This window comes from Panthera pardus, unplaced genomic scaffold (assembly GCF_024362965.1).
Source record: "Panthera pardus isolate Hobbes unplaced genomic scaffold, ASM2436296v1 HiC_scaffold_13, whole genome shotgun sequence".
In the NCBI taxonomy this organism is placed as follows: domain Eukaryota; kingdom Metazoa; phylum Chordata; class Mammalia; order Carnivora; family Felidae; genus Panthera; species Panthera pardus.
In genome coordinates, this window is record NW_026526688.1 from 143,056,753 (window position 1) to 143,083,978 (window position 27,226).

At 40.4% G+C, this 27,226-nt stretch overlaps 1 protein-coding gene across 15 annotated transcripts in view; it reads left to right on the forward strand.

The window, feature by feature from the left end:
- Positions 1–1,486: 1,486 nt before the first annotated feature.
- CCDC158 (coiled-coil domain containing 158) overlaps positions 1,487–27,226 on the forward strand; it is a 101,956-nt gene continuing 76,216 nt past the window's right edge. For 3 of the 15 annotated variants that reach the window (XM_019467063.2, XM_019466972.2, XM_019467081.2), the window contains exons 1-8: positions 2,107–2,315; positions 7,436–7,478; positions 14,291–14,433; positions 20,735–20,952; positions 24,987–25,096; positions 25,209–25,536; positions 25,892–25,968; positions 26,843–26,953. In XM_019467063.2, the coding sequence (XP_019322608.2) occupies positions 14,364–14,433; positions 20,735–20,952; positions 24,987–25,096; positions 25,209–25,536; positions 25,892–25,968; positions 26,843–26,953 (914 nt within the window). In that variant the 5' untranslated portion in view covers positions 2,107–2,315; positions 7,436–7,478; positions 14,291–14,363. Of the gene's footprint in view, positions 1,639–2,104; positions 2,316–5,515; positions 5,579–5,782; positions 5,941–6,550; positions 6,709–7,435; positions 7,479–10,046; positions 10,175–11,863; positions 12,095–14,290; positions 14,434–20,734; positions 20,953–24,986; positions 25,097–25,208; positions 25,537–25,891; positions 25,969–26,842; positions 26,954–27,226 lie in introns of those variants that run through there. The other 12 variants (XM_019466983.2, XM_019467046.2, XM_019467001.2 and 9 more) reach the window with 12 other exon arrangements.

Below are 27,226 nucleotides of genomic sequence, written 5' to 3' on the forward strand. Positions count from 1 at the left end.
CAACTCTTTATGTGGAAAAACAAAACAAAAAAGGAAAACAAAACAAAACAACCACACACGCATAACCTGGGAAAGAAAGTGTTCTTTCCCCAGGGAACTATGTGTATCCCAGGCAGCTGTCTTAACTTGGGCTCAAATAAAACTCTTTTCCTTTCTCTTTATAATTTTTAAAAAGGCTTGTTTTAAAAAGGCTTTGTGTTGACTCACCCCACACTCCCTAATCTCCTCACCCTGTCTCCATAACACTTATCTTAGTCAGACATATTTGAACTTGTCACTTTGTGCCTTATTCTTCTTCCTCCACAAAAATGTAAACTCCCAGAGGATGGGGACTTTATTTGGTTCATGGCTATATTTTCAGCACCTTCATGTGGCCTGTGATAGATGCTTCATGAATATATGTGAAATGGCTGAATGAATGTTAAAGGAAATCTAGACCCCCTTCATCTTTAAATTCTCTATTTTAAAAGCTAAGAAACCCTTTTTGATTCAGTATAAAAAAATATTGAGGAGTAAAACTGCAAGATACTTCAAAATGCAGAGAATTGTATGAGAAAATGTAGCACACATAATTGCATGCATATATACAGGTTAAAGTAGGTTGTTTTTTAAGTTTATGTATTTTTCTTAGCAATCTCTACACCCAACATGAGGCTCAAACTCACAACCCTGAGATCAAGTCTTATGCTCCTTGGACTGAGCCAGCCAAGCGCCCCTAGTTTTATATGGTTTTAATGAACATGTTATGTTCATTAAAAACTTCAAAAAGAAAAGAAAAAAGGAATTTTCCTAGTTCTTAGGGTCCAGCATACAAATATAAACATTAGACACCAATGGAAATCCCTTAATAGTAACTAAAATATTTTCTTGCTGTAATAACACTCATACTTTGAATAAAAGATTAAAACAAAATAGGGGCGCCTGGGTGGCTCAGTTGGTTGTACATTCCACTCTCGATTTCTGCTTAGGTCATGATCCCAGGGCATGGGATAGATAAGCTTGTTCTCTCTCTCTCTCTCTCTCTCTCTCTCTCTTCCTTTGCCCCTCTCCAGAGCCCTACTCACACTCTCTCTCCAAAATGAGGGGGGAGGGGGGAGATTAAAACAAAATAATTAAAAATTGCTTTCTGTGTAGCTACAAAACTTAAACTGTTGTCCTTTCTACTTAATACTTTCACTCCCCATTAAAACACTTCATTCTGTAGGCAATCTTAAATCTTGGCCGGTCAATAAATGAAATAATTTAAATTACAGATATGATCAACAGCAATCTTTAGTGGCGTTTGGCACTATTTAATTAAAATCCATAATTACATTAAATAATGTATGATTTGTTAATATTTCCAATCAATTTAGACATAAAAGGCTTTTTGCTGTAGGTGTGTGTAATGTGACTGCTAACAGTATTAACGTCACTGGTTGTATCGGTCACACGTAGCCCTTTCTGAATTCCTTCCATTTGAGCACTAATTCGGGCAGCACTGAAACGTTTGCGTGTGTGATCATCTCATCCGATAAATTCTCTATCAGAGAGCAACTGAAACACAGGGAAGGAAACAACTCTCCCTGAGAACACACGTGAACATTGCAAGTCCCTCCAGCCAGAGGATCAGCATAAGCAAAGGCAGAGCTGCGAAATGTGAATTCTGTTAACTTGAAGTAGTCAAATGGGACATTAAGGGTGGGACTGGAGAAAGTGTCAGAAACTGAAGCAGGATGGAGGTGAAGCAGGGTGAAGGCTTGACAGGCCAAACCAGGATTGGGATTAAGTAGAGGTAGGATTTGTGTGGGTTGGTTAAGACTTTGGGAAGGCTATTTGAGGGACAACTGCGAGAACGGTCTGGGGTGTTGGGGTGCATGTACTGGGGAGAGCAAGAGTAGGACGGGGAGACCAGTTAAAGGGCTGCAGAAAAGGGGAGAAGCTTTGAGTCACAGAGAGTCCAAGTGGAGGCCCGAATCCAGGGTTTGGTGCAAACAGCCCCTTACTCAGAGCTGAGGGGAGGAGGGCGGAAATGGCGCTCGGTTGCCCCGGCGACGGCGTCTGGGGGCGGAGTCGGGAGTGGGAGGCGCCCCCACGCCACGCCGAAGGGCCCAACGGTCGCCGGCGCGGCTCGCGTGGAACTGGCGGAGGCCAGATCCCGAGCGCCGCGAGGGGCGGGGCGCGGAGGCGGGGCGGCAGAGCACCCGCGCCGCCGCCGACGAGGAGGAGTCGCCCCCGCCGCCACCGTAGCCGCCCGGCCGACGCAGGTGCGGCCGCCGCGCCCGCCGGCGCCCCGCGGGGATGCGGCCAATGTCTTAAGATGGTGTTGGTTGCAGGTACACGGGCGGGGCGCGGCCCGGGGGAGAGGGCGAGGGGGTGGGTCCTGCGTCCAGAGGACCCGGAGCAGCGCATCTTCATTACTGGAACCTTCCAGACCTTTGTTTTGCACGTGGCAGATGCCCAATAAATTGGTTTTTTAACGGAAAGGACTTCTGCTCTTCGGGGATCGCAAGACCTCCGGGTCCAGGGGCTGTAACTCTGGCACCAGAGAGTCCTGTGCAAAATATTCCACTCTGGGGGGAATAACCGCGGATCTTGTCCCAACACTACCGCAAAGTCCTGTCCCTATCCCGTTTCCCGTGGACCAGGGGTTGAGTCGGGGGACACATGGAAATAAAGAGGAGTGTCTAGCCTTGGACAGTCACCAACCTGTCATTCAAAATGAGGTTGTAATAAATGTGTAAGGGCCTTTTCAGCTGGAGCCCTCCCTGTAAGTGACATTAGGAATCTGGCCTTACCCGGTCATTGGCATCAGTCAGAAACAGTGAGTTCTCAAATGAGTCCATCCGTGTCCACAGAACTGTGTTCGAGGTCTGCACTTAGGCTGTTCCAGGATTTGTCCCTGCATCTTGGTGTACCTTAAGGTCAGGAGAAAGTAGAAATGAGGTCTGTTGCTGTTTGTCAGGGTGTTATTGACTTGACAACCGCTTCTCTCTTGCTTTCTCTTGTCAGCTGCTGATTCAGGAAAGGTCTAGCACCTACCACACAGCCCAGAGACTAGCTAGGCAGGACTGTTTTTCTGTGGGTAAAGAATTGGGGTGGGGGTGGGAGAGTGGTGGGTGAGATCTGGGCCTCCCAGCTCCATACCACACTTACTGTTTTTCATTTTACACAGTTATCTGTGTTGTGGGTAAATGGTCTTTATGCATAGAGGTATTGTACTCTCCAAATAGAGGGCAGAAATGGACAATTTATTTGGTATGTGCAAAGCCCTTACTATCGTGTGTTACAAAGAAGAGTCGGTGTTATCCAGTGTGTTAGGATCACTCACTTTGGGGCCTCTGTCAACCACATATTCGCACACTAGGTGACCCCAAATTATATGGTGTAGCAGGTTGAGTAAGAGCCACCTGAAACATCAGGCCCTAATCCTTGGAACCTGTAAATGTTCTAAGGGGAAAAAAAGGGTCTTTACATGTATGATGAAGTCAAAGATCTTGAAATGGGAAAATTATTCTGGATTAGCTGGGTGAGCTTTAAATGCAAACACAAGTGTCCTCATAAGAGAGGGGCAGAAGGAGATTTGATACAGACAGAAGAGGAGAGTGCAATATGACCACAGAGGCAGAGAGCGGAGTGATGAGGCCCCAAGTCAGTAAGTAATGCCAGCAGCCAACAGAAGCTCAAGGAATAGAAGGGGCAAGGAATAGATTATTTCCCAGAGCCTCGGGTGAGAGGGCGGCCCTGCAAACAACCTTGATTTCAGCACTGTGAGACTGATTTTGGACTTCTGGCCTCCAGAACCATGAGAGAATAAATAGCTATTGTTTTAAGCCACCAGGATTGTGGTAATTTGTTACAGCAACTACAGGAAACTAATACATATGTTCATTGTTATAAATCACATAGAATCAATCCTGTATTAATATTTTAAAGCCCTCCAGCTGGGGCAGTGCCAGATGGAGTAGTGGAGACCACGAAGTATTTTCTTGAACCCGGTAAATCCCAAGGAAAATACTTGACTAAGGAATTTGATCAGAAGTGAAAATAACTTAGGTACATTGGAAAGAACTAGCCTAACACTTAGAGCAATTTTTGGACTTTCATTTGTATTCCTATTAATACATCACTGTATTTGCTCTAGTTAAGGGAATAAAGGCGACTTAAGCTTGGTTTTCAGCTAATACTTTACTGGCTATTCATCGTATGTATATCAAGTAAGAGTTGCACATGGCTCAGTCGGTTGAGCATCTGACTCTTGATTTCGGCTCAGGTCGTGTTCTCACACTTGTGGGACTGAGCCCCACGTCAGGCTCCGCTCTGAGTGTGGAGCCTGTTTAGGATTCTGTCTCTCCCTCTGCCTCTCTCCTGGGCTTGTGTGCTCTCTTTTTCTAAAGCAACAACAACAATGATAATAGTTGCAGACACCTGGAGATTGAAGTCCAAGCCTGGGGAAAGTAGTCAATGCAGAAGTGCTTCCATGTGTGGGGATGTTAGAATCGGGATAAAAGCAACCTGTAGTCATCTTGAAATTAACATACTTTGGAGTTCACAGGGTGTAGGAAAAAAACAGTGTTCAGTGTTTAATCGATTGACTTCTGGGACCCAGGCAGCTAATTTGCACCCCCAGTCTTACTCCACAAAACATAAGGACAATGTCCATACAAAGGGTAGCTGGTCTGCTTTCTTTCTGAACTGCTTTTCTGAGGTATGATTTATATACCATAACATTCACTCATTGTAAGTGTCAAATCCAATGCTTTTTAGTGAATTTACAGAATGGTGCAGTTATCACAGTTCAGTTTTAGAAAATGTCCATCACCCAAAAAAGATCCTTCATACCCACTTGCAGTCAGTCCCCATTCCCAGCCTCAGCCAGGTTTAGAGTTAGGTTTTAGTCCTTCTGTTGGGCTATTCAAATGGCCTCCTAACTGGCCTGGGCTTCCACTCAGTATATTTTTCACCTGACTTCTGGAGGATCCTATGCCTCTGATAAAAATTCTCCAGTGGCTTTCCATTGCAATTAGAAAAAACCCCAAAGTCCTTTTCAAGGCCCTGTGAGCTCTACCCCTGCGAACCTCACCAACACCTTCTCAGATAATTTCGGAAAGGAACTGGGAATAAGCTCTCCTTTGGGCATGATACACAGTCGGCTGTCCATAAGCAGGCCTCTCACCCTCCCTTGTCCACACCGCAGCCTCACTGCCTCTGTTGGTGAACACTGAGCCCCTTCCATCTCAAGGCCTTTGCATGTGGTATTTCCTCTCAGGAACTTACCCAGTTCTCTTTGGGAGTGATCCTTTTTGACACTCAGCTCAAATGGAACCTCCTCAGAAAGGCCTTCCCTGACTCACCCTAACGAAAGTAGCCTCCATTCCATCTCTCTGTATACTGCCACCTGTGGTATTTGCTTCATTGCACTTAACCGCTCTCCATAATTCTATTTTTGATGTGTTTCTTTGGTGTCTCTTTCCCCATTAAAGTTTAAGATCTGTGGGGTGGCAGTTTGATTCGTCTTGATCTTCGTTTTATCTCTAGGATTTATAGAAGCACTGTTCATAGCAGCAGTACGTTTTAAGCCATCAAAATGCCAGCAATGGTAACTAATGCTTGTTGAATGCTTACTACGTCAGGCCGTGTGCTGAGTGCTTTGCATGCATGAATGATTTAACTGAAGCTTATTACTTCTGATGTGGGAAGAGTAAGGAGAGCATGTCCTCCAAATATAGTCCCTCATATCAAATTATTTTTTTTCAGAGGCACTGGGCAGTTTTCTTTCTCTTATTATTGAACATTGATTTGTAGGGACTGCATCAACCAGCAATATAGTATTGAACCTCTTCTTCCACAACTCTTAAAACTGCACTGGAGGCTTTTGCTAAGAAGGAGAGGAAGAACTAAAAGAAGAGTGTAAATAAAAGCAGAATGCTAAAAGAGCAGGATACACTCAGGACATGGCAGGTAGACCTCAGCTGAGGCACAGTGTATGTCAGGGGAGGTTGGTTATGCCAGATCCCAAAGGGCTTTAGTGCTAGTCTTAGCTTGGACTTTAGTCTTTGAGCAAGTCACAGCAAAAGGGTTTTAAAGGAAATTCTTAAAGATTGTAAGAAACTGACACTAGAAAGATCACTTTGAAGTATTCTGTAGTAGGTCTGGCAAGAGCTGATTAAAGCATGAAAGACACAGTAGGCATAAAATTAACTAAATTTCATATTCAAGCAGTCCTTCTTTATGACTTAATTACCACGCATAAGTAAGTCATCTTTGCTGACTTAAAAGGTATTACAGAGATAACACCCTAGGAAGCAGATTTGGTGGGAATAATGAAGACATAGATGTGGCATAAAATGAATTTAAGGTGACTGTAAACATATATGCAGAGGTGCTAAGGAAAAGATATTCGTTAAAATTTACCTAGAGCCCCAACTTTTAAAACAAAGTTGCACGAAACCTCCTGGCAGCAGCGGAATTGTCCCGATCATTGTCCCGATCTGGCTCTGCTGTTGACTGAAATCGCCTGTGAGAAGTCATCATATTTTTGGTCATCTGTCTGCTGAATGTTTTCCATAGGAAATCATAGAATGTCCAAGTTGGAGAAGATTTTAGAGATCTTCTAGTCCAACTCTCTGCCCAAGAGAGGACACCCGGTGGCAGTTGTCATCCCAACAAATGCTCATCCCCTCTCAGCTTGAACACCTCACAAGGAAGTTCTCCACATATACATTCAAGGTGCTCCAGCTTTAGAAAGCTCATCTCCACCCTGTAGAACCTACCTCCCTTTACTTCTGTTCATTAGTCCTAATTCTGCACATGGAGTACTGTCACTTATTTTTCCAGTGTGGCAACTGCTCACTAAGATTTCACTGAGCTATGCCAAAAATCCTAGTTGGTTGTCATTTCAACTCCGCTGCTTAAAATGTATAGACCTATTTCCGATTGACCAGGTAGAAACTCTACCTAGCAAATCTGCTCTCCAAGCTCAAGAGCTGTGCCTGGTTCAGAGCATCAACAGCCACTGGAAAGTAATTTAAATGGTCAGAAGACGTGGTCTATTTAAGTCACTTTGGACTATATCCTAGAAAGGTCTAGTCTGGAAAGGCCTGGGCAAGGGATTTACTTGCTGTGTTATCTTGCTAATGCCGATGAGAGCAAAATTAGCATCGGACCAACAGGGGGCTTATACTTGCATATGTTTTGTTGTACAGTCCTAGCCTAGATAAGTGCCACAAACTATTAATTCAAACATGCTTTTATATACAAGACAAGCCCAAAGGAAAAGGAATTTAAAGTTTTTTGTGGTGGTGGTGGTTGTTATATGTGTGTGTGTTAGTTGTTGTCAGGATCTTAGCTGATGAAAATGAACTGGTGAGTTGAACTTTTCAAAAATAATGAATTTAGATAATGAAGTATGGTTATATATTAATATACAGATTTTAAAATATTTTCCTCTTTTCAGGTGTTAATAGGATAAGTGAAAATAAGAATATCCAGATATTAAGGTATCTCTTGTTTTACTTTCATTTATATTTAAGAATTGTGAACATATATGACCGATATGCTAATTTATTGTATCTGTGTCTGTATCTAACTTATTTTAGAGCCTGAGGCCTTGAGCTTGATGAATGCCTAGGCTGGAATATCTAAGATAATAAAGCTGCAAAGGCTTCTCTTTGTGGTTTTCAAACTCTGCTCAGTGGAGCCATTGCATTCCATAAAGATGTCTCTGGGGCAGAGAGGAGGGTGTATAGTTGGGGCTCTGAAGATTTACAGAAAGCCTTCCTCTGCTTAAGAATAGTTTGCATTACTTCTCATTTAGTCATGGTGGAAATTGAGGCTCAAGGATATGAAAAGATTTGCCCATGCCCTCACAGGTAACCAGTGACAGTATTAAGTTCCTGATTCTAAATCCTATGCTTCTTTCATATTGCCTTTTTACAAGACGGTATTATGTACTAGCGAAGGATATCTTAAATAGCTTCATTCTGTATTAGATTATAATAGTCCCTGGGTTTACTCAATGCAATATAAATACACTTTACTTTCTGTTAGTGGACCTGTATGAAACTTATATCTTCTTTCTAGATGAATAGAAAGATACACATTTATTATCAGAAAGTGAGTATACACTGCCTAAATTGCAAAGACCGTGTTTTTGTTCATGTTTTACTATCCTGTTGTGCAGTGATACTATATACATATGGTATATAGCAAACAGATCGAGGCAAGTACTATATGGTTAACACTGCACATGAGTTTTCTTTTGAGATATATACTCTCTATCTTCTTCTTATAGTCTTAAAGAGGCTAAATACTGTTCTCACAGTCACAAAGCCAGTAGATCACAGAGATAGGATTTGAAACCTAGTAGGGAACAACATCTAGAGAGAAAGAACGTGATTGAGAAAACAGACATTAAGAGCAATGTGAAGTCAATAAGCAGTTAACAGGAAATCAGGCAGTGAAGTTGTGGTCAACAGTAACTGTTCTTGTTGCATTTCAGAGATGGCACCAGCCTAGGTGTGTTGTATTTGGATCAGTTGTGGGGTGCCTTAGAATTTCCCAAGGAAAACATACCTGCACACACTCATTCTTCGAGAGTATGGACCAGCTTTATAAAATCCCCAGTCTCAGGCTTCTGTGGAAAGTAGGATGGTTCGGCCTCCCAGGGGCTTGAGTCATTGGTTGATAAATCTAGGAGTCTTTCAAAAGTCTTCTTTTTGTGGTCTGTGGTGTCTCAGGCCTTTTCTGCAGCATTCCAATCAAATAACCAGAGTGGAATCTTTACCTAGCTATTACTTGTCAGAAATTTAAGGCTCCTTTCAGTGTGAACCTGTTCATAATTTTAAATCCGCCAGAATTGTTTGTAACATGTAAGGTCGTGTTATGATCCCCAAATCAACAAAATGTAGCATTTTAACAACTTTCTGTCTTATTGTGGCAAAAAAAACCCCTTTATTTTCCCAGAAATCCTTAATAATTTAATAAGCTTTATGCCTGAAAATAGGAATAATGTTTCAATTCTTAGTGTTGTGAAAATAGAGAAACACTGAATGATTTCACCGAACTGAGGATATGGTCAATCTAAAATTGTGAAAATGTGAATTACAAATACCTTTTTTTTTTTTTTTTTTACAAATACTTTTTTGAAGACAGATTTCTTTAACTAGCGGCATTGGCGAATGGGTGTACTAAATATCTTTACAAATAAATGTTTGTTTAAAAATCCTTGTTTAATAAACCTATGCTGTCTTCTTTAAACTATTAATTTTCTTTTTTTTTTCTTTTTACATTTATTCATTTTTGAGAGAGAGAGAGAGAGAGAGAGCGCGCGCGCGCGCGCACAAGCGGGGGAGGGGCAGAGAGAGAGGGAGACACAGAATCTGAAGCAGGCTCCAGGCTCCAAGCTATCAGCACAGAGCCTGACTCGGGGCTCAAACTCACAAACCGTGAGATCATGACCTGAGCTGAAGTTGGACGCTCAACTGCCTGAGCCACCCAGGCACCCCAATTTTCTTTTCTTTTTTAAGCTGTTTATTCTCTTAAGAAAATATTCTCTTAAGTCCCTCGGAAGGACTGACACTCTTCGAAGGCCTGCTGCCCATCAGGGGAGACTGAATTAATGAGTTTATGACATTCATCACCCTACCCAGAATCAGGGAACTTGGTTTTTATATCAGAATAGTTTCTAAAGTCAAACCTTCTCCTTTCTTATGTGTTCTCCAACTTTTAGTTTCAGTTCTGCTTACCTTACTCGTAGGTTCTGTTTCCTGCTTGATACCAAAACCTTTGGTGTCTAGAAGAGTGGAGCGGTGTGTGACTTCCCGACACTGGGCTATAATTCTCTCTGTCCTACTCATTCCTTTCTGTCTTTGATCAGTCTGTAATTTATAATCATAACATTACTGAGTAATTTGAATTTCCTTAGTGTCTTTCATCATCCTGAAGAATCCCCAAGTGCATCATTTTAGTATATAAGTTATACAGCAATCATTCCTTCCCCACGTACCAATCTCTCCTATTCAGAACATTCGAATTGCCTAGCAATCTGGACTAAGATTCCATTTGTTATCATTCTTTATGGAATGTCTCCCTCCCTACTGCCTATTTGCTAAACATGGTAGTATGAAACACACGGTAGAATTTATCTGACCGTAGTGTTGACAGATGGCACCTCAGTAATCAAAAGGGAGAAACTGTGAGTGAAATAAAAAGGAATTCTGTTCCATAAAAATTCTTTAGTTCACAGTTTTAAAAAATGCTTAATACTGTACTTGCAATCATGAATTATTGTAAAAATGATAAGCACTATGTTATATGTGACCTTCCTCTTTCCATCACTCTGATAGTCCTTGCCTATATTTTGTTTCTGTTTGTTTTTTTTAAAGAGAATCAGGATTCTGATTCATTAATTTGATTTATTGTTTTTCTGTTTTCTGCCTCATTAATTTGTTTGTATCTTTATTATTTCCTACCCTGTGCTTTCTTTTGTCTTACTTTTCTTCTTTTTGTATTAGAAATTTAGTTCACTTAGTGTCATTCTCTCTTTTTTGTTGAGACCAGGTCCTCAAAGTCAGGAATTTTCCTTTTTTTCACTGCTTTACTGTATCTCCAGTTCTCCTGGTAGTGTGTTCATTGTCATTATTTTTCGGAAATTCTTTCATTTTCCTTTATATTTTCTTTATCACAGAACAGTTATTTAATAGGAGGTCTTCTCGTTTCCAGGAGGAAAGGCCTCTTTGCTTTGGGGTTTTACTTTTCATTTTTAGTTTTATGAACCTGTGAGCAGAGGGTGTTGTTTGTAACGTTTCTACTTTGTGGAACCTGCTGATCTGTTACTTGTGCCCTAGAATGTGCTTGGTTTTTGTCAATGTTCCTTCCATGTGCACTTGAGAGGAAGGTATATTCTCTGTTGTCAGTGTCGTGTTGGATATATATCGAAAAAGTCTACCTTAGTAATAACCTCATCTAAATCTTTTCTATCCTTATTTTTTTATCAGTGTGACCTGTCTCATACTGAGTGGCCTACTAACATCACATCATCACTGTGCTTCTGGTTCTTATTGTACCTCCTATAAAGCATGTTTTATCTAAGAGCGTGCTGCGTTATGTGGTACATAGAGTCAGAAGTATTCTATCTTTATTGTGGATCGTGACTTCTAATGCTAAGTGCCCTTGTCATTATTTAATGCTCTAGCTTGCAGACTACTGGTATCAGGATATTGACTGATGCTTTCTTATTGTTTTTATTCACTGGCGAATCTTTGTCCATCACTTTATTAGCAGTCTTTTTGAATCAGTGTATTTAAGTGTCCTCTTGTATAGAGCATAGAGTTGAAATTTTGAAGAACTAATTTGACAGTCCTTTCCTTTGAATAGGCAAGTTAAGTCCCATCACGTTTATTGGCATGACTTTTATGTTTGGCCTACGTTCTGTGACATTATTCTTACATTATCTTCGGGTGTTATAATTACTGTACGTATGATACTTACTCTGTTCATTCGATGTTTTTTTTCTTTTTCTTAAAAAAATTTTTTGTCCCTTAAGGTTTGTATTTTTATTCTGGTGGTTACCTTTGCATTAATACTTTTAATAGTACACCTATAGAGCCCTTTTCTTCTTACTTTTTCCTTCCTGTCAGTCTTAAATGACAACTAGTGGTCTTCTACTTCCCCCTTTTCTATCTCATATCTTCCCATTTTGAGTTACATTTGTCCTCCTTTTTCACACATGTAATATTTATGTATTATCCTCAGTGCCATTACTCCACCTATGTTTTGGTCTCAACCTTACGAGCTGAATAGTTCATGTTCCCCATCACATGTCTTGCACAGTATCCCCAGTCATGTTTTTTTTTTTAATGTTCATCTTTCCCTTTTTTTCCAGATTTTATTCTGAAAAATGTAAAGCTTACAGAAAACCCAAAAGATTTTCACCAGTTGTTAACACGTTGCCACATTTGCCAGCTGTCTTTCGGTTGGATGAAGCCTCACCTCCTCTAGCAGATTCCTCAGAATCTGTGTGTATGTTGCATGTATACAGTGCTCTGGCACATTCAAAACTGTTTTCCTGTGGCTTTGACTCTTTGGAAAATCTTGGCTGGATATAGCATCCTCGGTTTGTACTTTCATTCCTTGCATTTCTTTAAAATCCTGCTGTACTACTGCCTTGCTTTGTATCTTATTTTTGAATAACCTGGTGCCATTGTAGGCCTATTGCCTTTGTAAATTATTTCTTCTCTTTTTTTTGCCTGAAGGCCCTGAGGACTTTTTCATCTTTAAAGTCTTAATACAGTTTTTGGGTTTTTTAAAAATATAGTTTCATTAGGATACGTTTTAAAGTTGATCATTCTTGGTCGATATTCCCTAGTGTGAAAATGTATAGACTCAGAGAGCTTTCTTTGTTTCTAGGAAACTTTCTTGGATTATAGTTTTAAATAATAGATCTGTTTCATTGTTTTGATTTTTTTTTTCTTCAGGGACACCAATTATCTTCAACCTCCTTTGCCAGTCTTCCATTCACTTCCTCTCTCATCCTTTTTACTTGTTTATCTCAGTTTTCATCTTCTGTTTTCCTGATTTTCTTCATTGCCTTTGTTAAGCTTGCATTGCAGTCTATCCTCCCTTGTGCAGTCTGTAATTTGAGCTTCATTCATGATATAATATAGTGCTTTTCTCAGTTTTCTTTCCTGACTTCAGCCAACCCTCATTTCATTCCTCCTTGTTTGTTTGCTTGCTTGTTTTATGTGTTTCTTGTCCATTTCTGTTCCTAGGTTTTACATTTCTGATTCAGAAATGTAAATCTAATTGTGATCTGATTTTTCTTTTTCTTTCTTTTTAACTTTTTTTTTTTTTTTTGAGAGAGAGAGAGCAGGGGAGGGGCAGAAAGAGAGGAGGAGAGAGAATCCCAAACAGGCTTCACACTGAGCACAGAGCCTGGTGCAGGGCACAAACTCACGAACCGCGAGATCATGACCTGAGCTGAAGTCAAGAGTTGGCCACTTAACTGACTAAGCCACCCAGGCATCCCTGTGATCCGATTTTTCATTTCCTCCAATGACTGAGAATATTTAGTGCAGTTTGAAGGTGTGTTGTGTGTTAGTTTTCTTCGACTAACTCCGACTGTTTGTCGGAGTGGGGGCACTTCTCATCAGCAGAAAAGATCTTATTCATATTTTCTGACATTTTATAATAGTTTTGTATGGGTGTGGTCTGCTTTTATCTGTCCCTATTCATTTTATGGGCAGGATTCTTAGTTTGAGAGTGCCCTCTTCCAGGCAGTTTCTGTTAAGCATGGTGGTGGTGGAGTGGGAGGGGTAGACGAAGGGTAGGCATATCTTGTTTTTGTTTGTTTCTGCTGGTGCCTGAATTTTCCCTCCTTTCCCTCTGTGGCCGTATCTGCTGGGGAGATCACCTCTTCTTCCCCAGAAACACTGCTTCTCTGAGGCTGCTACTTCTGGTCCCTGCACACTTTCAAGCCATTACTGAGTAGCCGGGGCTGTGGACTACCTAGTTGCAACCGTGCCTACCATCTTGGCTTTTCCTGTTCACTTCTGGGTTGTGGGGGAGGTCTGTGCTTCCTCCAGCCCTCTGCTCCTTTTCCATTTTTCAGCCTCTCCTCTCCCGTTCTCCACACCTACAGGCCCTCAGCGCTGGCAGATGGACTGTGGGAGCAAGTTTGGAAAAAAATCTCCCCCTGTTAACTTGAAGGTTGCAGTATTCTCTGTATTCTAGAGATGCTGAAGGCATAGAGCCCATGTGCTTTTCTTTATTTGTTCTCCTTGTTGATTTTATGGTTGTTTTCGCAGGATGAGGGTGAGATTTGGAATCAGGCCACCACCATTGTTCTCCAAACCCCGAAGTCCTCTTGGCCTAATCTAAAATTATGAGCATTGTTTGATATTAAAGAAGTTTTTCACCTTTTATTAATGATTTCCAATTTGCTGATTTGTGATTTTTTTTTAATTTGTGACTTTTTACTAAAGGGATGTTTCTAACATTATTTGACAATGTAAGAGAGAGACTTAAGAAAAAACTCTGCCCTGAATCAGAGTGCTGATCATCATAATAATTAAAATATTCATGTTTGATTTTCAGCTTATCTTTAATAAGCTACTTAGCCATTAAAAGGAACAATTTTTACAACAAGATTCTATTCACTTACTAATTTTATGTAATAAAATATTTCTGTATAAATGCTTTTCTGGTGAAGAGTTATTCCAAACTAAACTAAACAGACTTTGTTAGTTCCCCTTCTATGAATTTTGTTCTCATAATACCTTATTAATAAAGATCAAATGCCTGTTTTTTATAGATAAGAACTAAAAAAACCAAACAGGGAAGCACTCATATTTCAAGATCTCAACGAAAAGGTAGCAATAGTTAATATGGAACAAAAAGCTGGTGAACCAAATAATGAAGATCTTTTATCAAGTAGTGGCGTCACATCCAATGGAGGTAAGTATTCTTTATCAGACAAAATGGGGAAAGAATTGGAATTAAGCAGTCCTCATAGTATTCATTCAGGCTGCAGGGTTGTAACAAACAAACATACTGTATTGTTGAAAATTCTACTTTTTAGGGAAGAAATTGTTTAGTCTTTTAAAAATAGCATATCTGTTTTTTAACATCTGTGTACCTTACATTTTTAGTTTAAAAATCGTTTCCATGTTTCCCTAACGCCTTTTCTTCCCCTGTCTGCTCTAAGCCAGATATCTGTATCATTTTGACTCTTTTTCCCTCCCTACCTCCATCCACTCGGGTATGCTCTTTCTAGTCCCAGCAGTGGCTCACGAGTCCATTTTTCCCTCTCCGTTGCCATTACTGCTGTTCTAGTTCAGGGCCCCCTCACCTCTGCCTGAACTGATTTCAGTGAAAGGATGGCCTTCAGGAAAACAAAGAGGTGGCATGAATATGTGGAACGTTGCAGGGAATTGGTAACTCTAGTGTTTGAAAGAGCTGAGAAGCCTCACTGGGGAAGAGGCAACCCAGAGATGAGCAGCTGCAGGAAGCCACTACCAGCCTTGGTCTAAAAGGACAATGAGAAGAGGAACTGTTGCAAGGGCCAGAATGAGGGCTGCCTGGAGGGAGCAGCAGCTACTACTCCCTGCAGGAAGCCACTGAGGCTGGTGAGAGGGAGTGGTACTCAGCTTCTCCCCAACTCCTGCCCCAGATCTTTCACCAGCACCACCCATTGTGACCTCCCTAGACTTCAGGGGGGAAGGGAGCCTGGGAAGAGTAGTTCTCTGCACCACACGGCAGAATAGGGGAAGGACAGAGAATGGGTTTTCTGGCTGTCAGGCCAATGGCCTGTAGCATCCTTGACCGCTTTCCCTGCCTGTCTCTCATCCAGAAGAATGCACCCAGAGTTTATTCTCAATTACAGATCTGTTGTCTTACTGGTCTGCTTCAAAACCTTTATTTCAGCACACTTAATTTGCAAAAGTCTCTGCTTTTTAGGACGCTCATGCCATCCTAAGATGTCACTGTCACCTCCACACCGCTGTTCCCATCTCCCCTGCCCACTTCCATGCACTCACCTCCACACTTATACTCTGCCTTGTACTCCCCAGGGACACCGGCACTTAGGTCTGGGGTCATCTCCTCTGCCTTGGGCCCATCATCATCCCATAGTATTGTTGTCCTCATGTGTGACCCATCTGAGATCTCAGACTTCCAGTTTCTTGACCTTTTTAGTTCTTCTCATCTTGACCTTTAGCCACCCGCTTGTCTTACTTGCATCTGATTACCAAGAGCTGTTAGACTTCTGAAACCCAACCCCCTGTCTTCCAGCCCTCTCGGTCCCTTATTCCTAGAGCATCTATTTTTCTGCCTCATGAAAATAGTGGTTCTCAACCATGGCTCCATGCCAGACTCATTTTTTGAGATTTTAAACATTTACATGGCTTAGATCTACACCCGCAGATTCTGATTCAGTAGGTCTGGAATGGCGCTTAGATGCCACAGATTTTTTTTTTTTTTAAGCTCCCCTGGTGATGCTAATTCCCAGCAAGTATTGCAAATAACTACTCTAGATTCTGCCATTTTCTCCTAAATTACCAACCTCTTCCTATCCTCACTTTTTTTTTTGGTACTATTCATTATTTCACCCCATCACTTGCCTGTATCTTCAACTTCCTTTTTCTCTTATTCTTCTGTTGCACTCTTACAGGAAACTCCCCATCTTTATCAGGCTGACTGCCTTTTCCGTTTTTGTACTGGGCTGCTGGGATATTCTGCGAGAGAAAACACAAATTGTGGATTTTCCACCAGTTTGCCACCTCACAGTCACAGTCATCCCTCTCTCAACTCTGTCCTTGATGCTGCTAGTGGAGACTTTCTCACTATCTCAGGCAGTTCTCTCTCCAATTTCCCACACTACTTATTTCAGAATTGTACCATTCTTGGGTCCCTCACCCCACCACCTTCTTGTTCACTCTCAGCATCACTTCCTAATTTCCAGAGACATTAGGAGCCCTTAGGCTGGTACTCTCTTACTTTCTCATATCCTGCCCCATAACCCACTGTTTTTCATAATCCATGCCTGCCTTGTCTCAAAGCTCCATGGAGGAGGCAGCTTTTTAATGTGCTACCCGGGATCTAATTCCTGTGCCTGTCACCACGTCAGCTGCCTCAGAGATTTGGCTCCAAAAACTGCCCCCACTCACTCTGCTAGCTTCAGTCCCTTTTCGCCATTTGCACTCACCCATCCACGTAAACATGCTACCTCTCTCCCAACCTAAAACGCTACAGATGCAACAAACCAGAACAACAAAAAATAAAACCTTTTCCTTGATCTGTCCTCCTTTATTTCTTCTTGCCTTCTTAGCCATGGCTTCTGAATGAAGATTTGTATTCAGTGTCTTCACATCTTCACCATCCATTCATTCTGCAAACTACTGCCTTATGACTTGTGAACCCAATAATCCAATGAAACCACTCTGGCCAACGTGACTAAATTTTCCCTTTTTTGCTAAGTTCAGTGACTTCTTCCCCCACCCCAACATTTTGTTTTGAAATGTTTTAAGTTGTTGAAAAATTGAAAAATAGTGAATTGACATTGAATACTTTATATATTCTTAGACTGGATGCAGCAGTTGTCAACATTTTATTGTATTTGCTTTATGTCTATACCTACAATTTGTATTTCATTTACCTGAAGTTGAAGACATCATGATTCTTGCCTCAAAATCTGACATGCATCTCCTTAGAATAAGGATGATTTCCTACATTGCCACATTATCATTTCTGAGAAATTTACTATCAGTGCAGTGTCATCTGATATGCATTCATATTAAAATTCACCCAGGGGCACTTGGGTGGCTCAGTCAATTAAATGTCAGACTTTGGCTCAGGTCATGATCTCAGGGTTCGTGAGTTTGAGCCCCGTGTCAGGCTCTGTGCTGACAGCTTGGAGCCTGGAGCCTGCTTCAGATTCTGTGTCTCCCTCTCTCTCTCTGCCCATCCCCTGCTCACGCTCTGTCTCTCTATCTCAAAAATAATTAAACGTGAAAAAAAAATTAAAAATCAAAATTCACCCAGTTGTCCCTATGAAAAGCTTTCATTTTTTTTTTTTTTTTTTAATGTAATCAGAGATCATGGATTGTATTTGGTGGTGGTTCTCTTCATTCTTGCTCCTTTGTTGTTTCTGCTGGCATTGGCTTTAAAAGCCTAGTTGTATTGTAGAATATCCAACATTCTAGATCGTTCTGATTGTTTCTCATGTTTAGATTCAGATTAAACTCACTTGGCAAGAGTTTGTGAATATCCTGGTACTAAATAGCTTTGTATCCAATGGTTTTAGGATCAATTGAAGATCCTTGCCTGAGTCAATTATTACATTGTTGATTTTCTAATTTTACCATAGTTACTAGCTGACATCCTTCAGGGAAGAAAAGCTTTCCTTTAATTATTAACACTACAGATCCACAGAGTGTTCTTTAGTTCAAAGTGCTAGAATGCATCGGTGCCACTGTTGTTTCTGATGCTCAGTTGTATCACATTTAGCCAGTCCTTTTAAGCTAGGTCCTGTGTCTTTTTATTTTTTTAAATTTTTTAAATAAACAATTATATGTTATTCCAATTCAGAGTCTCTAAGTAAAATAATGCAGAATTACACATCCCTATGTCTTTTTAAAACATGATCCCCTTCATTGCTTTCTGGCCCATCAGAATGTTCCAGACTCTCAAATGTACTTGGCCTGTTCCCCACGAACGAGCCATTTCTCTAAGGAGCCCTGGGTCCTTTTAGTAGGGAGGAGTATATAGAATCCAAAATCTGGTGTGCATATTGCTACTGAAGTATCACTTTGTCTGGGAGTATTCAGTGGATGAAGTTTCAAAATAGATTTTTTTAATCATAAGTTCACATGGCTACAAACGCAAAATCAAATCCAGTACCACGGAGTTCCTCATCTTCCCTCATTCCAAATCTGCAACTCCCCTGCATGAAAACTCCAGTGTCCAAAACCTTCAGTATACTCAGTCATTTTCTCTCTTCCACAGTACATACCAAATAGTTCCAGAATTACAACAGCGCTGCTGCCACTCACAACTTACCTGCCAAGTGAAGCTCGCTAAGGCCACACGGTCAGAGCGCTAACAGAGTCCTAAAGTTATTTGAAGGAACTACTTTCTGTGTGAAGTTATGTTATCAACTTACCGTACACTTAGGTTTATTTGTTTCTATTAATATTCACTTTTGGCTTATTTTTTGAATATGGATGATGTGTATGGCTCAAAAGTAAAAACTGTATGAAAATGTATATTCAGTCAAGTCTAGCTGCCATCCCTATTCCTTCCACTCCATTTCCACCTATCTCTATATCCCTATAACCATTTTCTTGAGTTTGTTTTACTCTTCTAGTGGTCCTTTTGCAAAAGTAAGCAATTGCTACCTGCCCCCCACACACACACAGATATGTGCATGTGCTTAACACATACACTCTTATTTTTCCTTTCTTACAAAGAGGAGGGTAATTAACCTCTACCTATTCAAGGAAGGAGTATCAAAGAATTTATGGACATATTTTCAAAGCACCACAGTTTGCCCTATGGTCACAAATTATTTACATTTCTCTCACATGCATAGTTCATTCACTCTCTCCCAAGAAGGCCCCTAACAGTCTCATCCCATTATAGCATCCACTCAGAGGCCAGAATCTCTTTTTATTTTTATTTTTTAATCTGGGGCGGTGGGGGTGGGTGGGTGGGGAGGGCCAGAAGGAGAAGGAGAGAGAATCTTAAGCAGGCTCCACTCTCAGTGCAGAGCCCAATACAGGACTCCTTCTCACAAACATGAGACCATGACCTGAGCAGAAATCAAGAGCGGGACCTTAACCCACTGAGCCACCTAGGCACCCTGAGACCAGAATCCCTTCACTGAAGTTAGATTCAGGTATGGAGAAAGCTCCTCAGTTGTAAGTCCTTAAGTACAACTCCTTAGTTCTTCTTCGTCTGAAGACCTGTGACAGCCAACATACAGTGGCAGGCAGGCATAGGATAACCTCTCTCAACACAACCATCCCAAATGGGGTAAACAGGCACACAGTCCGTCTCAATTCTGAAATCTAGCTGAGTACAGGTTGACCATCCCCTCATGAGGACTCAGGCCTGTGAATACTTCTCCGTAGGTCTTGACACCATCCTCTGTACTCTTGGGTCTGACTTTGAGACCTCCTTCCTTTTACGTGAAAGGTAGTATATGTGTTCAGCTGGGGGGTTTCTCGGCCTGCTTACGGGGAGGCCTCTTTTCATCTCACACTCTCTCTGTCACTCAGTCAAAACCAGTGGTGTTTCTGGAATATAATTCTCTAATATCTTTGTGGGTCTTCTGTGAACCTTCCCAGATTTTACTTCCTTCATCTTCTCTTTAAATATTGGTATTTTCTCCTGGATCCTCTTCTGTTTTCACTCTGTACACTGCCCCTGGATGATCCCATTGACTCCAAGGATTCACTAGAATTCAGATGCCGATGACTCCCAAATCCTTATCTCTAAAGCACATCATACTCCTCAACTGCACAAATCAAACAGCGTTACTTGATGTTGAAGCTCAAACCCCAAGAGAGATCTTTGACACCTCTCTGTCTTTTACTTACCGCATGTATTTCTCAAATACACACCCTGGTGTCTGTCACCATAGTCTCCACTTCAGGGTAGACCCTTGCCATTTCTTGCCGGCATTGTTGAAGGCCTTCTCGGACTTGATTCTCTACCTTCAGCTTATCTCCATGCAGTGCATTCTCCACGCTGAAGCCAGAGAGCCTTTTCAAACTACGGACGTAGTTAACTGTTCTCTCACTTTCAAATCCATTAATAACTTCCCAAAGCTTTTGAGATGAAATTCAAACTCCTTGTCGTGACCAGGAGGCCCTTCATGATCTGGACTATGTTTTAGTTCTCATATCTGGCTGCTACTTTCCTGTCACCCGGAATACGCAGTGCTGTCTCAAGCCTCCTCACCAGTAACTGTGGTGTTCCCACTGCCACAATGCCTTTCCTCTTCTCCTTAATATACCGCAAGGCTCGTTCAAGCTCAGGTATCACTTGATTGCTATCAAGTAAAACTCCCTCCTCCTCCCTGATCTCTTCCTTTTTACCTTGTGTCCTCTCAGAGCTGTTACCAATCTTTTACTTGTCTATTTTCTGCCATGAGACTTTGAGCCCCTTGAGTGTTCACTAAGGAGATCACCTGGGATGATGTTTGCCATAAAATTGTTTTATTACTAAGTTGATTGATGAATTCTTTAATATCTAGGTTCTTCAAGTCCATTTTTTATGTCGTCTATTCGTGGTACAATAATTGAAAACACATCTTCAGCTGGGACATTGACACAGATTCCTTTTTTCCCCAAATATGAAGTGGAGCTTGATTCTCCTAGAAAAGTTATCCCTTACCCTGGAAAGGAACACATTGAACGTGTTTTGGAAGAATATTCACATCAAGTCAAAGATCTGCAGAGAAGACTAAATGAAGTGAGTTACATTCTTTTCTTCTAGAACTTCGTGCCATTCGGGGATGACAGTGAGGCACATTGCCTTGGAACAGAACCTAAACTTCCTAGAAGAAACACTTAGCAATAGATTTATTAGTTAAAGTTATTAATTTGACCTATGCTTTCTATTTCAGTGTTAAAAATTGGGCACATAAAGTTTCCATACATATTCCTTGGTTTCATGGCTAATTTTAATGAAACTTGAATAGCTCAAAATGTTATAATTAATGGCATTTATCTGTAATTATAATAATTGGTTCAGGCCTGCTGTCCTCCTATCATGATACCTGGTTTTTCTTTACAAAGCAGTTGTACGGATAGACCTTTACATGTAGGTATATACATAACAGCTAAATAGTATATAGAAGTTATTTGCTAAAAATTGTAAGTCGACCTTATGTGGAATGAGGTCAGCTTTAGCCAGATTTACAACTGTATACTGGTTTCCGGTAGTCTATAGTCTAAAAGTCAAACTTACCATTGTATCCTAAGCCTTTTGATGATATAATCCCTCTCTTGTGCATTTGAGCCTCATCTCCTACCTGTTCCCCAAATGTACCCTCCGTTCCAGCAGTATGAAGCTACTTGCTCTTCCTTGGATGTAGCATGCTATTCTAGAGCTTCATACTTTGGTCCAGCCCGTTACCTCTTCTTTACCCTGTCCGCCTGGCAAATTCTTATTATCCACCAAGAACTCAGTGCAAGCATTTCCTTCTTTGAATCCTTCCCCCTAGACAGCATTAGGTATATTCCCTGTCCAGCTGTTGCCCTATGTGCACATGTCTGTTGTAGTATTTAGTACACGTTACTGTGTTCATTAACACGTTGTTCCATCTCATCAGACTACATAAGCACATTTAAGGGAAAAGCTACAACTGTATTAAGTGCTGAAAATTATATACTATTGTATTACGTACAGGGGTACAAAGATGATTAAGGTAGGACTCAAGGGGTTCATAGACTTGAAGAGGAGCTGGTATATAAACAAATAGTGATGATACTTATGATAAATACACTGATAAAAAGAGCGGGTGGGTGGGTGGGTTGGTTGGTTAGATGGATGGAAGAAGCACAGAGATACCAATGAAGTAAACAGTGTCTTAATTTATTTTCCATATCCGTCCTCTGGCAGAGTATCTTGACACTTGATTGGCTCCCAGTAAATGTGTGTTAAATCACTAAATGAACAACAGGGCTATTTGGATACTTGTAATATTTAGCGTGAACCTCCTGTGTAACAGATGTGCTGGGTATATAAAGATGGAAAAGACATCATCCTTTCTATGTACACATTTATAGTCTGTGGCTGAGATATTTAAATAGAAAATGATAGCAACAGTGAGATCTGTGCTATAGTAGGGTAAGCAACCATGCTTTCCATTCCTTTTCTTACTTTTCAGCAACATTTGACACAGGTGATTATCCTCTTCCTCTTGAAGCACTCTTTTCTGCTGGGTCTGAGAAGAAACACACTCTCCTGATTTTCCTTGAGCTTACTCATTTTGTTTCTTGTTCCAGCGAAAATACCATCCAAAATAGTCATAGTGATTCCCATGGCATCTATTGCCATTTATATGCCAATGATTGTTCAACTTACATTTCTAGTACAGACCTCTTATCTTAGCTCTGGCACCAGTTCGTGTATCCACGTACCTACTTGACATTTCTACATGAGATGTTTCTGAGGCTCTATGAACTCAACGTTTCTAGCTGTATACGTGATCTCGCCCCCAAACCTACTCTTGTCCCAGTGTTCCTTCTAACTATATGCGGGGCCACCCTTGCATAGTAGCACGAGGCAAAAACCTCACTTATTCTTGATACCTCTTCCCTGGCATCACTTTATCACCATGTCCGTCCGGCATATCTCATATACATTTCTCAAACCTGTTTCCATTTGCACTGTTGCCATCCAAAGTTCAGACTATACTGTAGTTATTCACCTGGACTATAAGAGGAAAAGCTAAAGGACCTTAACCCTATATTGACTATATAAACATTGCCGACTGCAGAATCCACTAGGATCCTATTACATTTCCTTTCCTGTGTAGTGTTTTTTCTGGTGGTTCTTTAACAAAAAAATTTTTTTAACGTTTATTTATTCTTGAGAGACAGAGAGACACAGAGCGTGTGCAGGGGAGGGGTAGAGAGAGGGGGAGACACAGGATCTGAAGTAGGCCCCAGGCTCTGAGCTGTCAGCACAGAGCCCGACACGGGGCTCGAACTCACAAGCTGCAAGATTATGACCTGAGCCGAAGTCAGTCGCCCAAACAACTGAGCCACCCAGGCACCCCTCTGGTGGTTCTTAATTGCCTGTCTTTTTCTTTGTGCCGTTTTCCTTTATCATATCGTCATTTTTTTTTTTTTTTCTTAAAGAACCATCATGTAGGTTTTCTCTCAAATTCCCCTTTGACCCAGGGCTCTTCAGGAGTCTTCTGACCTGTTTTCCAGTCTATGTGAGTTTCTCCTCAGGTCTGCATATAACGAACTGTTTTCTTCTTATCACTGCTTTCCTGAATGGATCCATGATTTCCAGGGCTCACCTTTTTCTGGCTTCCTTTTTCTTGATCTACTTCTTCATTTAGTCAAAGCACATCTTCAGAAATTTGAGAAAGGGTATATGGGACATACATTTTATGGATTTTTGCATTCTGAGGATGACTTTAGTTTCGTAAGTTAGCAGTCATTTTCTCTCAATCCTTTGAAAATATTGTGTCCTTGAATTTTGTATTGCTACTGAGAAGTAGATGTCGGATACTTGCTCCTTTGTAGATGATATGTTTTTGGTTAATTGAGGTTTGTCTTTGGAGGCTTTAGGCTCTTCTGTCTCTGAAATTCTACCATAATGTGCACAGCTGTGGGTTTTAGTTTTTTCATTCACTGTGCTGGGGATTCAGTGGATCATTTTGGTCTGCAGATATGTACTTTTCAGCTTTGAAGAATTCAGTTGTTTTTTTCTTTGATAGTTTCTTTCCCTCTGTTTTCTCAGTTCTCTCTTTTGCAGCTCCTTCTAGTCAATTAGTGTCTCCTAGGTTGACCCTCTAAGTCTCTTACCTTTTCTTTCAAAAGTTTTACCTACTTTTCCTACTTTGGGGGGACATTTCTTGACTTCCAGCATTCCTATTGCAGCTTTTTTAGCGTGTAAGTATATTTTTAATTTCCAAGAACTCTTTCTTCTGCCCTGATCACTTCTTTGGCATAGTATTTTGTTCTTTATAGCTGTAATGTCCCTCAAATTTCTCTGCAAATGTAAGTTTTAAAAAGTGTTCTTCCATTGCTTCATAACTTTGATTCTTTGGGTCCTTTTGTGTGTGTGTGTGTGTGTGTGTGTGTGTTTCTTTGTTTAATCTTGGTCTCTGTTTTTTTATTTTATAATCTTTCTTCAGGAGTTCAGTGGTATTTGTTTGTTGGTTTGTTTGCTTTTGTTCATACTCAAAGATGAGCAGTAAAAAAGCTGATGGCAAGCTCTCTATCACTGGCGGAAATCAATGACTTGGCTTTGGGATGATTAGCTGTCATCAGTTATTATGCTGGAAGATGCCTCAGTGCCTGATTTTAGAGATCTGAATGAATTTCTTTGTAGTAGAACACTTTGCATTTTGGGTACTGGTTGTCTGCTGTCAAGTTTTTAAGTGGGTTGGGGGTGGGGATTGACTTTCTTTTTAATTTTTTAGATCAACTTTTCTGTTTACAGAATTTTAACCAATTTCTTGTTTTCAAGAACAAAATTTCGTTCTATCTCTATCTTGAGCTGGAGGTCTGATTTGTTTTAGAAATAGTGTTTTGGTTAAGTAAAGAAGTGATTCTGAAAGGGGCCAAGTTTTGAGTCTAGTTAAGATAGTTCAGTAACCTAGGTGAGGTATGATTAATTAGACCCTGAACTATGGTGAAAGGAGAAGGAAGTACGCATAAAAGTAAATTAATAATACATGGATTTTTTAGAGATTATTAGCTGTAAGGAAATATGTTCCTCTGGTGAAGACTGATTTGTGTGGCTTTTTTTTTTTTTTTCAGAGCAATGAATTGCATGAGAAACAAAAGTTTTACTTAAGGCAATCCGTCATTGATTTGCAAACAAAACTTCAAGAGATGCAAATGGAGAGAGATGCCATGGCTGACATCAGGTTGGGATTCGCTACCTAAAATTATTTTAAAGTTTGACTCTTTGTAGCATAAAACTACTTGTGTGAACATGAGTTTTGTCAATATTGTTTCTTCTCTTTCACCTACTTCTAGACGAAGGGAGAGTCAGTCCCAGGAAGATTTAAGAAATCAGCTTCAAAATACAGTTCATGAACTTGAAGCTGCCAAATGCCTTAAGGAGGACATGCTGAGAGATAGCAACACACAGATAGAGCAGCTGAGAAAGATGATGCTGAGTCACGAGGGAGTGCTTCAAGATATCAGATCAGTCCTAGTTGACTTTGAAGAAGCCTCAGGCAAGAAGATATATGAACACGACAGCGTGTCTACTCTCCACTTCCGCAACATGGGCTCAGCTATTAGCAAAATCCTAAGAGAATTAGACACAGAGATATCTTATCTTAAAGGGAGGATATTTCCAGTAAGTGGTGAGAACACTATTCAATTTTATATTAAAATCCATTAAGAGAATAGTATTAGGTGTATAATTTTCTGAGTTCTTAAAAGTAAGGCAAGTTCTCATTTTTGTTCTCTAAAATAAGTTATTTACAATGATCTCTCAATAAATTAAGGGAACTAGCTCGATTTGCCTGTGTGGCTTCGTGAGAGTATAACCAAAGTAAACGCTCTAATGAAATACAGTGATAGAATGTATTCAGTTTCAGTATTACTTTTATTTGCTTCTTTCCAAAGAGTTCCTTTAGTTGGAAGCTCTCCAACTTTTCCAAAATGTAGATTTACCAGTCCCTAAATCATTGTCTCTTCTTTATAACTAGGTAGAGGAGCAGCTTGAAGCACTGAAGTCTGAATCACAGAACAAAATAGAACTGCTTCTTCAACAACATCAAGATAGGTGGGTTTCTGACAGAAGTATAGATAGTCATAGTGAAGAAACCATAGGTTTACAGTCCCTCATCAGAAATTCCAAAATCTAAAATGTTCTGAAACAAAGCAGTTTTCTTCATAGGTTTGTGGTAAATTCATGTGAAAAGAAAAATTATTCTGATACTTATTAAGAGGGTTAAGGAAGACTTTATTCAAAGCTATTGTAGTAGGAGTTTTGCATTAGGGGAGAGAGTTGAGCCTTAGCTCTCTCACCTCAACCAAGAAAGCAGAGATTTACAGCCAAGGAGCAGGTGAAAGGGGCAGTGGATGGAAAATCACTAAGAGGACACATCAAGGACAGGGGGATTTTTACTAAGCCTGAGCAGGCCAAGGGCAGGAGTGAAGGGTGCCAAAGTCAAGACCTAGAAGAGGCCTCAGAGGAGCCTGACTTAGGTTTGGTCAAAGAGAGAGCCTTTGTCATTCATTTGTTGGCAAAACCTGACCTGAGCCTAATGCATAGCTTTATGATGTAAAGCCTTTATGATTTAGTGTGAATATTTAAAAACCTGTTTTTGTATTTCTAATATTTTGGCATAAAGGACACTTCCCTAGGTGTGTCATATAATATTTAGTACTTGGAATTTATTACCATTGTAAAATTTTTTAAAAATCTGACTTCCAAAACCTAAAATGAGTAGCATATTCAAAGTCAAAACAAAATACTGAATTTGAGAGTGTTGAAAATCATTAGTTTTTTTTTTTCAATATATGAAATTTATTGTCAAATTGGTTTCCATACAACACCCAGTGCTCATCCCAAAGAAAATCATTAGTTTTTAGAATAAGTAATAGTCAAACAAAATGTTTTGTATCAAATAACAAACACCACATTCTTCTTATAGGATTGAGCAGTTAATAAGTGAACATGAAATTGAAATAACAGGACTTACCGAGAAAGCTAGCAGTGCTCGAAGCCAAGCCAATAGCATCCAGAGTCAACTGGAAATCATTCAGTATGTGTGTCCTGGTGGTTTGAAATTGGTAGCCATTTATCTTCATTTTAGAGATACTATTTCATTTATGTTGTGTCCTAAAATCTTTTAAACTTTGCTTACAGATTCCATAAGAAAGTAAAACTTTTCTAACATTTAAATGAATTGAGAAGGTTACTTAAATGATAATGTCGTATGACCATCTAAGCAGTGTTATTTGTGGGGCGCCTGGGTGGCTCAATTGTTGAGCATCCAATTTCGGCTCAGGTCATGATCTCGCGGTTCGTGGGTTCG